The sequence below is a fragment of the Botrytis byssoidea genome, assembly GCF_014898295.1.
Source record: "Botrytis byssoidea strain MUCL 94 chromosome Unknown BBYS_004, whole genome shotgun sequence".
Taxonomy (NCBI): Eukaryota; Fungi; Ascomycota; class Leotiomycetes; order Helotiales; family Sclerotiniaceae; genus Botrytis; species Botrytis byssoidea.
Window position 1 is genome coordinate 1,450,034 of NW_024065845.1, and position 13,104 is coordinate 1,463,137.

The 13,104-nt window shown below is 44.4% G+C and overlaps 5 protein-coding genes across 5 annotated transcripts; 3 read left to right on the top strand and 2 right to left on the bottom strand.

Annotated features, from left to right (window-relative positions):
• Positions 1–927: 927 nt before the first annotated feature.
• On the top strand, positions 928–4,395 carry EAE97_002525 (uncharacterized protein; the record flags this gene model as incomplete). The annotated part of the gene is made up of 4 exons (XM_038873036.1): positions 928–1,075; positions 1,125–1,411; positions 1,461–4,176; positions 4,226–4,395. 4 exons carry the CDS (start codon positions 928–930, stop codon positions 4,393–4,395), a joined length of 3,321 nt encoding a protein of 1,106 aa, XP_038736242.1.
• Positions 4,396–5,398: 1,003 nt separating this feature from the next.
• On the bottom strand, positions 5,399–5,991 carry EAE97_002526 (uncharacterized protein; the record flags this gene model as incomplete). The annotated part of the gene is made up of 2 exons (XM_038873037.1): positions 5,399–5,611; positions 5,632–5,991. 2 exons carry the CDS (start codon positions 5,989–5,991, stop codon positions 5,399–5,401), a joined length of 573 nt encoding a protein of 190 aa, XP_038736243.1.
• A 1,467-nt stretch (positions 5,992–7,458) lies between these two features.
• On the top strand, positions 7,459–8,169 carry EAE97_002527 (uncharacterized protein; the record flags this gene model as incomplete). Its single annotated transcript, XM_038873038.1, has 3 exons — positions 7,459–7,546; positions 7,608–7,902; positions 7,956–8,169. The coding sequence occupies 3 exons, from the start codon at positions 7,459–7,461 to the stop codon at positions 8,167–8,169; spliced, it is 597 nt and encodes a 198-aa protein (XP_038736244.1).
• Positions 8,170–8,228: 59 nt separating this feature from the next.
• On the top strand, positions 8,229–9,061 carry EAE97_002528 (uncharacterized protein; the record flags this gene model as incomplete). The annotated part of the gene is made up of 3 exons (XM_038873039.1): positions 8,229–8,741; positions 8,810–8,987; positions 9,042–9,061. 3 exons carry the CDS (start codon positions 8,229–8,231, stop codon positions 9,059–9,061), a joined length of 711 nt encoding a protein of 236 aa, XP_038736245.1.
• Positions 9,062–10,890: 1,829 nt separating this feature from the next.
• Positions 10,891–12,736, bottom strand: EAE97_002529 (uncharacterized protein; the record flags this gene model as incomplete). The annotated part of the gene is made up of 3 exons (XM_038873040.1): positions 10,891–11,223; positions 11,275–11,627; positions 11,683–12,736. 3 exons carry the CDS (start codon positions 12,734–12,736, stop codon positions 10,891–10,893), a joined length of 1,740 nt encoding a protein of 579 aa, XP_038736246.1.
• Positions 12,737–13,104: the final 368 nt, after the last annotated feature.

A 13,104-nucleotide genomic window follows, 5' to 3' on the forward strand; every position in this document is an offset into this window, starting at 1 on the left:
AAGCGTGTTATAAAAGACTGACAAAGGCAGCAAGGTGATCGACTCTGTCGTTTCTAGTGACCGGCCTACCTCATCCCCATCCTCACTCTCACCCTCTCACGTGTCTCTCCCTCGAATGACCGAATTCTCAGAGTGGAAAAATCCGTGCTCCCTCTCCCTCCATATCCCGCCGCTTGGCATTAGCTCCCCGTCACCAGCTCTTCCGCTGTGCTTATATAATCGCTCGTCCTTGAACACGCCAGGATAAACTAACAGTACTAGGTAAATACGAGGTAAGCAACCAAACTTCTTACCTTCTTACCTTGTTTACCTTGTTACTTTACGAGTACGGTAACAATTGAATTATTCCCTTCAAATCGATATAAAGTGATAATAATCCCACATTCAATAGAAAATTTAGGTAAGGATAAGACGAGATAGGTGGGCATCGTTTTCTACTAGAACTCTGTTTATATAACTTATATCAGTCGAATTACCATAGGCAATATACTACTCACTCGTACCTACCTATCAATTACTTTTATCAAAGTGGTCAAAATTCCAGCCTGCCGCCCTTTCTCCCAATATTAGAGGGAGTATCACCCGAATCACCCCCCACATCACCATGACAACGATCCATGAGCTGACTTGGTTGGTTAAATCAACAAAGAGTCAAAGGGTAGGTAGGTAATTATACGGTCTGTACTTTACTTTCATTAATTAAACTCCGCAATTAACCCAATCCACCTTTCTGCATACCGATCATTTCTGTACGAAGTAGATTGTTAGACAACTTTCCAGCGTACAGCTTTGCTTTTAACTTCATCGATTCTTTTTTCCATCACCTCTCAATATCTCTAATTAACTCTTTGCCCTTCGAAGGGCTGGGTTTGAGAGTCACCTACCAAATAGCGAATTGAGCAACCAACCCCTTTAATACTAGTCAAGATGCCGGGAACGATATCAGATGGACCCTCCGTGACCATGAGCTTCGCAAATAATTTTTGGGGGAAGGATGACGCTGGTGTTGAGCCATTGATACAGCGTATGGTCCATGCGAAACAAACTTGTGATGAATTGAAATCTTTCTATAATGGTATGTTTACCATGATTGCGCGTTGGGGCGTTGCTAACCCGTCGTATAGCGCGTGCCGCCCTCGAGGAGGAATATGCTCGCAAGTTACTCCAATTATCACGAAAACCATTAGGATCTCAAGAGACAGGAACTCTGCGCCATTCACTGGATGTTCTGAAGGGGGAAGTCGAGGCGATGGGAAAGGCTCATCAAACAATTGCTGGGCAAATGAAAACAGAGCTAGAGGAGCCGCTGGCGGCCTTTGCTGGTGCAATGAAGGAGAGAAGGAAGATTGTTCAACATGGCACAGAAAAACTACTAAAGATCAAGGTACAACAGACAAATCAAGTCAACAAGGTAAAGGATTCCAACTTTGAAGGCTGGATAGCTATTAATTAAATGGCAGACTCGAGACAAATATGAACAAGAGTGCCTCAAGATTAAAGGATACCTCGCGCAAGGGCACATGGTAATGGGTCAGGAAGAACGAAAAAACAAAGCAAAGCTCGAGAAAACTCAAGTGAATTTGGCTACATCTAATACCGAGTACGAAAACGCAGTTAAGATACTCGAGGAAACAACAGGTCGTTGGAATAGAGATTGGAAACAGGCTGCAGACAAGTTTCAAGATCTTGAAGAAGAAAGACTCGACTTCATGAAGAGTAGCTTGTGGAGTTTCGCAAATATCGCTTCCACTGTTTGTGTAAGCGATGATGCCTCTTGTGAGAAGGTTCGCCTGGCGCTTGAAGATTGCGAGGTAGAGAAAGACATCATGTCTTTTATAAACGAGTGCGGGACTGGGCAGGAAATTCCGGATCCGCCAAAATACATTAATTTCTGTCGCGGTGATGCCGATTCACAATCTGAGGCTTCTGAAGACGACGCTTACTCAGTAGCACAATTTCAACGGACCATAAATCCAGCGTATAGAAGTTCTTCGCCACAGCCATCTACCTACGAATCTCACCATGACCCTCAATCGGCTCTTGCTAAGGAGTTAGCTCATGAGGTTGAAACACCGAAGAGCCGAGAGGCAACCGTCACTCCTCAGAAGCTTGCACCATCAAGTTCGACCCCGGACAGATCGCGACATGCCCAAGTAGAGGATTACGAACCAGAGCCACCTATACAAGCCCCACCTGCTCAGTTGGAGTATCAACAACCAGCTCGTCCCAGAGCCCAATCTCAGGCTAGTTATTCCCAACCGGGTCGAGCTCGCCCCCAGTCTCAAACAGATTATCAACAACCTGGGAGGCAAAGGCAGCAACCTCCACAAGATTATCAGCAAGCAGAAAGACAAAGGCAGCAAGCGCACATCAATCAACAACAGGCAGAAAGGCAAAGGAAGCAATCCGTTGATTATCAACAAATTGACAGACAACAACAAAGCGAAAGACAGAAGCAAGCACAAGCACAAGCACAAGCACAAGCCCAGGCTAATTATCGTCAACAAGAACGCCCAAAGCAAGCTCAGCTTGAGTATAAACCTCAGATTCTGCAACAGCCTCAAGTGGATTATCAACGCCCCGATAGCTCCAGGTTACCGAAGATGGACTGGTCGAAGCCAATACAAATGCCTTACGAGCAACAACAAGGTCAATTGGTTCCAAAACAGGGACAAATTGCTCAAGTACCCCACAATCCTCATCCTACGGATGGCATGACAATGTTGTGTCGAACAGGACCCTCATCAGCACCTTCAGATATGAGCTCCGCCGCGAATAGCCCAGTACGACCATCCAGTCGCGATTCCCAAAGCGATTATTCGAATCCTACATCATTCTCAAGCCAAGAACCTCCAAGTGGAAAAGCTTCACCAGTAAAACAAAGCGCGCCGATCGTTGAGAAGCCGATCCAGAAGAGAAAGAGTGGAATCTTCCATAGCCCATTTCGAAGAAAGAGCACCAAGGGTGGGGAAGAAGTTGCTGTTGCCAGACCAGCTCCATCAAATCGCAATACATGGTCCGGTCGAAATACCAGTGTTCAGAGTACTCCAGCTGGGAGACCAAATTCGAGAATGATACAGCCAGCGCCACAAACTATGATGCTGACTGACCGACCCAGCAATAGCCCAGAGCCCGTTGATCCAAGGGCCAACTTTCAATTGAACATCGGAAACAACGTTTTTGATGTTGCAGCGCCTGAGAAAAAGAACAAGCTTGCTCAAAGCACCCCTGCAAGCCAAGCAGCAGAAGAATCTGATCCCATAGCTCAAGCTCTTGCTGACCTCAAAGTTGTTACTAAAGCTTCATCTACTAGGGTGTCTGCAGATAAATATCACGGAGTGGCTACTCCCGCCCCGGATGCGGCGCCTACATCCAGACCTATCGGATCTCAAATGGTCAATGGGGCTTTGATGGCTGGTATGCGTGGCACACCCCCACCATCTTACGATCCAACTCCTGTTGAGAGACTTGGCCTTCCATCCCCCGCCTTCACTTCAAAGTCGATGCAGCAAACTCGTCAAAAGTACGTCGACCAAACAGCGAACATGTTTAGTCCTCCCCAACCAAGACCAGATTCACAGCAAGCCGGGTATGGCTCACGTCCCGGAACAAGGGGGTCAGATATGCCTCGTACTACATCACCAGCGCCCGCTAGGAGTATTTCCCCTCGACCTGGAACACAGGCTGAAATGAGACAAGCTGCCTCTCCCAAATACGCTGGAAGCACTCACTCTCGTACCGGATCCGCTCCTCAGCAAAAGCGGGGCTCTGATACTTATTATCAACGCAATTCCCCCAGCATTTCTGCTCGTGGCGTCTCGCCAGCCCCATATGCACAACAAGAAAGGCCCAGCAGTAGCCACGTCAAAGCTCCCTTTCAGCAACAAGAGAGACCTAGCAGCAGTCATGTCAAGGCCCCATTCGCACAACAGGATAGACCTTCCAGTAGCCATTCAATGGGTATGGTAAATAACAGCATGGCAATACAATTAGCTTCGGGTCACGATGACGGTTACGGCTCTCAGGGGAGAAGCGGCAGTAGAGCTAGTGCCGGTTCAAGAGCCATGAGCCATTATGGAAGTGGAAGTGACCAGCAATTGGCAGCCCGAAGCAGAAGTAAAAGCGTTGCGGATGTCCGCCAATTTAACAGTCAGGGCCGCCCCATTCTACATTTCGGTAATTTCCCCTGGCCTTGATCATTTGAGTAATACTAACAATCTATCAGCTCGCGCACTCTATATGTATCAAGCAGCTATCCCCGAAGAACTTAGTTTTGCAAAGGGTGATATTCTTGCCGTTATGACGCACCAAGATGACGGGTGGTGGGAGGCAGAAGTAGCTGGAAAGAATGGCCGACCGGGTTTGGTACCAAGCAATTATCTTCAAAACTGTTGAGCTCATTAACAGATTCGAGAAGATCGGAGTAGTAATGATTGGACACGAGGCTTGGGTATGATATGAGAATTTGTGACTATGATAGTTCATGAAATGATGATGCAATGTACGCAGTTGGACGATGGATGATGGACTACACTTTTTATTTCTCACTTTCTTTCTAAATTTTTTGGATTCATACATTACGTGTTATATTCTTTTGACTTCTAGCGAGGGGATGGAGAGGAGAAGGGGGTTAGGTTTTTTTCAGCCAGCGAGAGCGTTATGAGGATGGGCGGATTTGTGTTATACCTTTTTGATGAATGAGCTTATTAGGTTCTTTTGATGTTATTGTTTGCTGTTTACAAATTAGAGGGGCCACAAGGAGAGCAATATTGGAGACGGAAGATTGAAGAACATAGGCATGCAAGCACATAGTCTGATATAAATATTATTTTTGATAGCGGGGAACACTTAACACATAATATTTCTCTTTGTCAGGTTTGTATTGTGATTTTGAAGTTGAAACATTCCTCAAGCATATCAAGCATGCCGAAATGGCTCTAGCTATCGTAGGTACTGTGATGACTTGTCCATAGAAAATAATGAGCGCCGTCCTGATTCAACACTAGACCTATGCGTACAAGCCTGGTGGCATAATCGAACGCTACACTACTATCGTGATCGAGGTACTCTTGTAGATTGACTGCGGTTTGCAAATCAATGTTTTCACGCAGCACCACTTGCAAAATCAACGACCTGGTGACGATACTGCGAGTGTGTAAGATTGCATTTTGAGATACTACATCTTCCCATGCAGCGGAAAACCGGCCGATATCAACATCAGCTGATAGACGAAAGGCTTGTTGCAGAGTGTTTGGTTTGTGCTTACATGTGGTTAGGACAATCAGATTAGACCCTTTCGAAGTGGGCTTACTGGGTAAATGTCCTCGATGCTATTAAGATTAAGATCCTACTCTCGATCGACTAGCTCTGGCATGTCAGTAATAGCCTTTTGAGAGTTTTACGGAGCCTCAGGAATGCTTTCGATGGCTGTGGTTAAAGTTAAGTTAGTAAGGAGGAGATATCGATAATCGAATATTTGCGCAACCCTGAGCTGAAGGTTTATTCTTTGAGCCGCAGCGAGTATTTTGATGGTAGAAATCGAATCTTCGCCACGATGATAGAAATTATCATTAACTACTGTACTCTCCTCACTCGTATCGAGAAATGCTTCCTAGATTATGCGACGTTTACGTGTACTTTTTCGTTGGTGGAGGGAGGTGGAAGGTTCTCGGAAATCTCATCTAGCGAGATACCTAGTTGCTGAGAGGTGAGGGTGGCGGGAAGATGGCGTAGAGACTTGCGGTCTAGTTTTTCTGAGGAAGGTACAGGTTTGGAGTCCAGAAAGGTATAATATTTTGGAATCGTTGCTGTTGGTAGGCAAGGAGATGGATAGTCGCCAAGCCGTGTACTTTCCGAGTTATGATGTTCTTTTCCCGGTTCTTTCTGATTTGCAAGAAAGCCACCAAACTTGGATTTTTCACCAAGATCGCTAGAGGGTAGGATCTCAATTATAACATTGATGAGGAAGGGTCCAGGAATAGCTTCTCGCATGTATGATTCTATCTCTCCAAGTTTGAAGCGTTGATGTACACGGAACAAACACTTGGGTCGTCGATCACGAGTTCACTCGTCATACAGATAGGGCGAAGTCTTTCGTGATTCCTTGGATCTACAATCCTGCATCTATAGTTGCATGAGTGACTTTAGTTGTCGGATAGTACTTGGATCTGTGTTTGGCATTGATCTAGTGTTGATCGCTGAGCGCGGACTACTTTTTGAGGGCCATAGCCATTTATCGGCGTCGCGCTATGTGCCCAGGTTTCAATATCGAGTTCCTTGAGAGAGTCGCCGCTGAGCAGCAGAGTTTTGAATGTCGGCAGAATATCCGGATTCACTAGTTTGGCTACCGTTGATGTGAGGTAGGCAAACGTCACGCCCATTCGGATCATGGATCCCGTTACATCGTTGAAAAGTTCATCTTCTGACGGTATGCAGCGGCAAGGTCCAGTAGTCGAGCCAGTAAGTTATGTCTGAAATGCTTAAATCAAATGTGTAGAAAAAAAATTGATCGTATGATTTGCTCAGAAATTTCGATGTATACAGTTAAGTGGTCATGCTGATATTGTTAGCATATTAGGCTTGGAGCTGTATATGGTATTGATCGACATACTTCTTGATCCCTGTTATGAAGTTATTCTCATTTTCATCTGGCACTATTGACAGGCAAGTGTCAAATAATGAAGATAAGGCAGCTACTTTTCTAATCGATTGTAAAACGTCAGTGAGAGGCAGAAATTGGCTAGGGTCTTCCTCTTGAAGTATCTCAAGATTTTCAATGATAGGCTGCGAGCTATTGACTTTGCTGCGATAGATTGCAGCACAATTCTCCTCGGTTATGAAGCCTGCGCTAATCATTCTAATAGTTTTGGGTTAAGGTGCCGACTTGCTGGACGTTTTCACTTCGGATGTATATCTGAGAGAAATGGGTAGACAAACCAGGGATCCTGTTCGATGGGAAGTTGAATTTTTCACAGGAAGAAAAGAGATTGGAATATCCTTCACACCACCGCTCGAAATCCCTGGACCGGGACCAGCGATGGCAAATGCCATGCGTTTATACAATGGTGAGTCCTGCACTGCGTAGGCACCGAGCAACATGACAACTGAGATAGCGTAACTCAGATAGCAAAAGCCTATAAGGGCGGTTGATATCTGCAAGATAATCATAGTGGCAGTATTTCAACAGAATATGAGGTATTTTAGGTAGTATAGGTTCGGCTCTGAGATACGTATATTATGTGGATATTACCAACATAACGGAACACTGGCTTGTATAAAATGTCTACATTTCGAGCTTCCTGAATAGGCGAGATTGTTGAATATCAGGGCAGGGTATGAGATAAGAGAGTTCAATCAATTATTCTTATATCTTGAGACACAAGATCAGTAGTGATATTTCACCCAATATTATATTATCAGGGAAAACATTTCGACCTCATCTGTCTGAGTCCTCTGCTTATGATTCGTTCTTCAGCAATCCGAACTCAATTTGCAACATCTAAATCCTTGAATAAAAATGAGCAACCGAAAGAGAGCAGGCTGAAGAGTACACAAACACACCTGTAATTGACTCAGCACCAATTACAACGGACGAATCAACTGAAAAGAACCTAAACCCTTACATTTCCACGACCCCGAGAACCTCCAGATTCCAGAAATTGAGACTGGACGAGAAGATTTACAAATAATCTACCCAAGTGGCCTGGAGTTCGGTGTTATATCGATATCTTTATGTCCATGTGTGTTTTTTGTTGGTCTTGTAAGTTATGGTGACCCACGTTCCTTCCAACTCGCATGCCGACGTGGGATTTCAAAGAATGCTACCATTCTCACTACTGCAATACCACGAATCACAGACGAATTCCACTCGGTAGCTGATGTTGGCTGGTACGATGCTGCATTGTGAGTTTTTCGTGCGTTTTCATGATGAAGACATATTTACTTAAACACTACAGTCGACTGACATCGTGCATATCTCAATTATCCCAAGGCAAACTCTTCACCCAGTACAATGTAAAATGGGTATTCCTTATCAACATAGTGATATTCGAGATTGGAATTCTCATTTCCGGAGTGGCCCCAAGTTCTGTGGTTTTTATCATTGGGCGGGCAATAACAACTCTCGGCTTCTCTGGAACTAACCAAGGTTGTGTAATGTATAAAGGCTAGCAACATATCCATCCTATTGAACTTTCAAGGCTGATCATGAGGTTTTTAGTATTATTGCCATGTCAAGACCACTGAAGCAGCGGCCAACTTACATCGGGCTCATCAGTGCAAGCGAGTTCTTTGCGACTGCTGTCGCTTCTTTACTCGGCGGAGCACTCACTTCCAATTTATCATGGAGATGGTGTTTCTATATCAATATCCTTGTTTCTGCTGCTCCGGCAGCAATTCTATTGTTCTTCTTGAAGCTGCCAACTCAAGTAGCCACACGCCACATTAGCCAGAGAGAAAAGCTTCGCGAGCTTGACTCTCTAGGATTCACTTCCTTCGCACCTGCAGTGCTTTGCTTGCTGTTGGCTCTGCAGTGGGGCGGTTCTGCTTATGCTTGGAGTAATGAGCGCATCGTTGCGCTTTTCATTCTATCGCCCATTCTTTTCGGGATGTTTTGTTTTATTCAATCGAGAAAGCAAGAAAAGGCCATGCTGGTCCCATACATTATTATGAAAGGCACCATTGCAGTAGCATCAATATACAGTCTCTCCCTTTCAGCCTCTCGTGCTATCGCCGAGTACTATGTAAGTCAGAATGACTATTCATGACAATTAAAGACTAAGTCGCTCGCTAGCTTCCAATATGATTCCAGACAGTTCGAGACGCTTCACCACTGCAATCGGGGGTCAACACGTTACCTCTTGTAATATCGGTGCTTATCTTCGCGGTCCTCTCTGGTCTAATCACATCTTACACAGGATCCTATAAGCTGATTATGGTTCCCGCCAGTCTGTGCGTGGTTACAGGAGTGGCGTTAATGACAACTCTCGGTATGTATTCGTCCATTCATTCATAAATGTCTGCTATTATCGCTAACTTTGTAGCAGTCGAGTCAAACGAATAGCTTTGCATTCGAATCTTCAAACTTCAAGAGCCGCGCCAAAATTCGATCCTGATCTCCCTTCTATATCCATATTCGAAAAGAAGTACGGAGCATTTACGAGAGATCAACACTAGAATGCCTGAGGTGAGGTTTGGTTTTTCATATCCATATCTACACGACCCTGACACGAAGAACGTAGTTTGGTGAAACTATCGGAGGGGATGATGAAGAAGTTGAACACCATGATTTCAAATCGATCAATGATGACAGATGTATATCATGGTGCGATGGAGAAGATAAGAAAGGTAGCATAATCATAAATTCAGAAGGAGAATACTGCAAACGCTACTCGACAAAAGAGCCCAAAGAAGATTTTATTCTCTACAAAGGGCAAGCGGTACTTGTGATGGACACATATTTCAAATTGACAACCGCAAGGGCTAGCTAAGACAAGGTTTGATAAACATCTAGAGCTGCCTTCCAATTCAACATCGGTTTCGTTGCGCAACCACTTTCGTTACCGATCATACCAAAAGCTTAGTTGCAATCTACTTTCTCCTTTGCCTCCTCCTCTTTTCCTGAATCGCTGGTTTTCATAAGATATTTACTCAATGCGTTCCTCGAATCTTCGAACCTAACGGTTCTCTCAAAGATAGCTCGTCTATTACACAAATACAAACAAGGCTTCAATACAGATTCCTCGTCTAATTTCATGTGTAACTGCAAACCGACAGTCTCAGTAAATCTTCCATATACCTAGCTTTTCCTATTAAAGATATTCAAAACTATATACTCCAAAATATAGATCCATATTAAACACTTCAAAAACCATCGCTAAATAATCCCTTTAGATATTTATATCTTTTAGAATATTGTTCCTAATCGCTCCGCTTTGTTCATCAGCTATAATTTTATTTCAAAAGAAAAAAGGATTAGATTCTAATAATGAATCAATACATAGTCATTTGCTATATGAGCTGCGCTAGCTAGCCCATAGGAACGCAGATTGTAGAGCTCATCTCCAATACGTACAAGTACTTGAAGCCTATCCTAGGGACTCTCTCACTTCTCAATTGATAAAGTTTGACCAGAGTAAGACAGTCGACTACCCCGTAGCCTTGCGCAAACATGAATAAGAATCTATGTAGTGACACCCGAGGGGGAGAAATATAGCACTAGCCACCCACCCATCACATGAGAAGAATCTGTCATGAATATGTTCTGCTCTACCAACATGGAAAACTTTCGTAACTCCACTCAGACTTACTCACATTTAAATTCACACAACTCACAAAAAACTGGCCATATAATTTATTTATTGATATTATTCATCTTAACTGTTTTCTGCTCATTTATATGCATGACCAACCACCCATCCCCATACGAGAAGACGTAAAGCCCACCGAATCTCTGTCCGCCATGAGCAGTAGAGTGAAGGGAGCAGTTCTTACCAAGGTACCACCCACCACCCAGCTCTGTAGCCAGCCATGAAACCATATTGCAGCAGGCGCTCAGGGTATTAAAAGAGATCTTTTACAAGACATACTGTGATGTATGCAAACAACCAATCAATCCATAAAAACAAGGTATCCCATGTGAAGACTCAGGTTAACAGGTATAAAAATCATACTGATTATATGATATGATATGATAAGCCTGCCACCCCTTTCACAAATCAACCAACGTACCAAATATCACTCGCTGCGTGTCATGCCATGCTTTTTTTCGCTTTCCAATCCATCGATTAGATTGAGAGATAGATGAGACACCCATTAGCGTGAAAGCCATCATGCCATGATGTCTATATCAAAATCTTCAGTGTTCCTTCCATCCTATATTGCCCCTAACCATCATAACTCTTCTTCATCGACATCCTTCATTGCTGGTTCTGGGAGGGGAGTCTGTGCAGCTTCGGCCGCTGCTACAATGTCAAGATTGCTCGAAAATCCTGCTAGTCGTTTATCTAGAGACTCATCACCGAGGAGACTAGCTCTGTGTTTCTTCATAGGACTACCAACAAAGTTGTCGTCTGTGAGACTCTTTCCGAACACATTGTTTGGTAAAGTGAGACTATTGTTGTCTCCATCCGTAGCGGGAGTAGCGTTGCCAGATGTATTGCTGGCCAAGTTAGGTGATCTGCCCGAGTTGTTATTCAAATTCCCAGCGGAATATTGGCGTTTTAACTTCAAACAAGATTAGCATACTTTCTTACAAGTACAATGGGATTACCATACCTTGATTCGTCCAACCCCGTCTGCTAATTCTCCCTGAAACTTTGCATCTTCGGTACTCAAAGTCTTATTTGGATCGTCCTTATCATCCACTTCTTCCATCTTTACTCCGTTATCGTCATCATCTTCATCGTCGCTGTCCTCCATCATGCCGACATTTCCATTACTCTTCTTTTTAGATTTGCTGCGCTTTGCGGAGGTGTCGTTATCTCTAAAGGCGGAAAACCCAACGGTTCCAGTATTACTCAATTTGCCAATATTTCCGAAGTCTAACTGTGTTGACCTTCGTTTCGCGGCACTGCTGTTTATCTTTTCCTGCTTTGAGTTTGGTAGAATGCCCATCTTTTGCAATTGACCTGTGGTGACATGTTAGAGAGTGGTAATGTGATAGAAAACAGAAATAAAGCTTACGTTGACCTCGATAGAAGAATGTAAAGACCGCGAAAGGCTTATCGGGCCCATCTATTCCGGTGACAGTTTGTGTGCTAATAGATTTTGGGTCCAATGTCTTGGGCTTTGCAAAACTTGTGGTATGATCAACATCTCCCTCTCCTCCTTCTCCATTGCCTTTCTCTCCTTCTTCATCATCATCATGAGCATCAAATTGTGGGGAGTATTCGCCGCGTTTGATTTCTCCAGATGCGAGTACCCGAAACATAGCAACCTTGATTTGTCCTGCAGCTTCCGGTAGAGCATCATCGTCGTCCGAGTCTGAGCTGAAACTTTCGTCATCTGAAACGGTCTCGACCGGCGATTGGTCATCTGCTCCGTATCGTAGAACCTCTCGTGCTGTGGATCTCTTTCTTGGTGTCATCATGTCTGCGAGTTCATCATCACTGCCAATTTCCTCCTTTCTGCGCCTACGACGCTTCTCGAACTTTTGTCGACGCTTTTCGATTCTTGCAGCGGCATCTTGTCCGTCAAGATCAAGTCCGTTCAACCATCGCTCTAGTCCAACCTCGCGGAACAAAAACTCTCGCTCAGCCAGTCCTCCTCCTTCAGAGTCTGGAACCTGAACCCATCGAGAATTTACCCATGTCTCTTCGCTTGGTCGTAAAAGAGTGGCCACTTCTTCCTTTGGTCTGCCATCAAAATAGATATATGCAGCGATTGTTTCATTTTCTGACTTGGTGATTGGTATGTAGGGACCGACTTGACCAGTGAAATTTGTCTTCTCGCCAAAGCCAGGCAAGCCAGTGACGGTTTGAGGCTGAGGATAAGGGTTCGCGGGTGTTGCTTTCGGTGTGCTGTAAGGAATGGGAAGACCTGGAGTTAACAATGTAATTGAGATAGCAAACTTTGCGGCTTCAGGTTTATTGGTGGTCGAATCGCGGGGAATTTTGGGTTGAGGGACGGGGATGTATGTGTTAATACGACTGAATCTTGATTGTCGAGTTACTCCATATTCAGGGAGCGGTGATCCTTCAGCGTGGACACTGACAGCAATACCTTTGAAGCAAGGCATTTTACCTCACCGATACAATATGGCAGACGAAGCTGCACAGCCTGATATGTATAACTTATAAGTATTGTAATTTGTAATGGTATTGGTATTGGTATTTGTGTTGAACGTGGGGGATGGATTAAAGTTGAAGAGGCCGAGCTTTTGGAAAGCTCCGTCCGATTGTAGGTGATAATAAGGATGGGATGAGGAGGCTGAAGGTCTGGAAATGGAAATGGATGGTTGCCTCTTTAGCGTGCGTACCTTGTTACTGAAAGCCTTGTGCGTTCGCTGCGTTTTGAATGTTCTGGGTGGAATTGGGGAGTACAAGCAAGCCAAAGCCAATGGTTGTAGTATTTGTATTTGTATTTGGAGTTGGAGTTGGACTATCG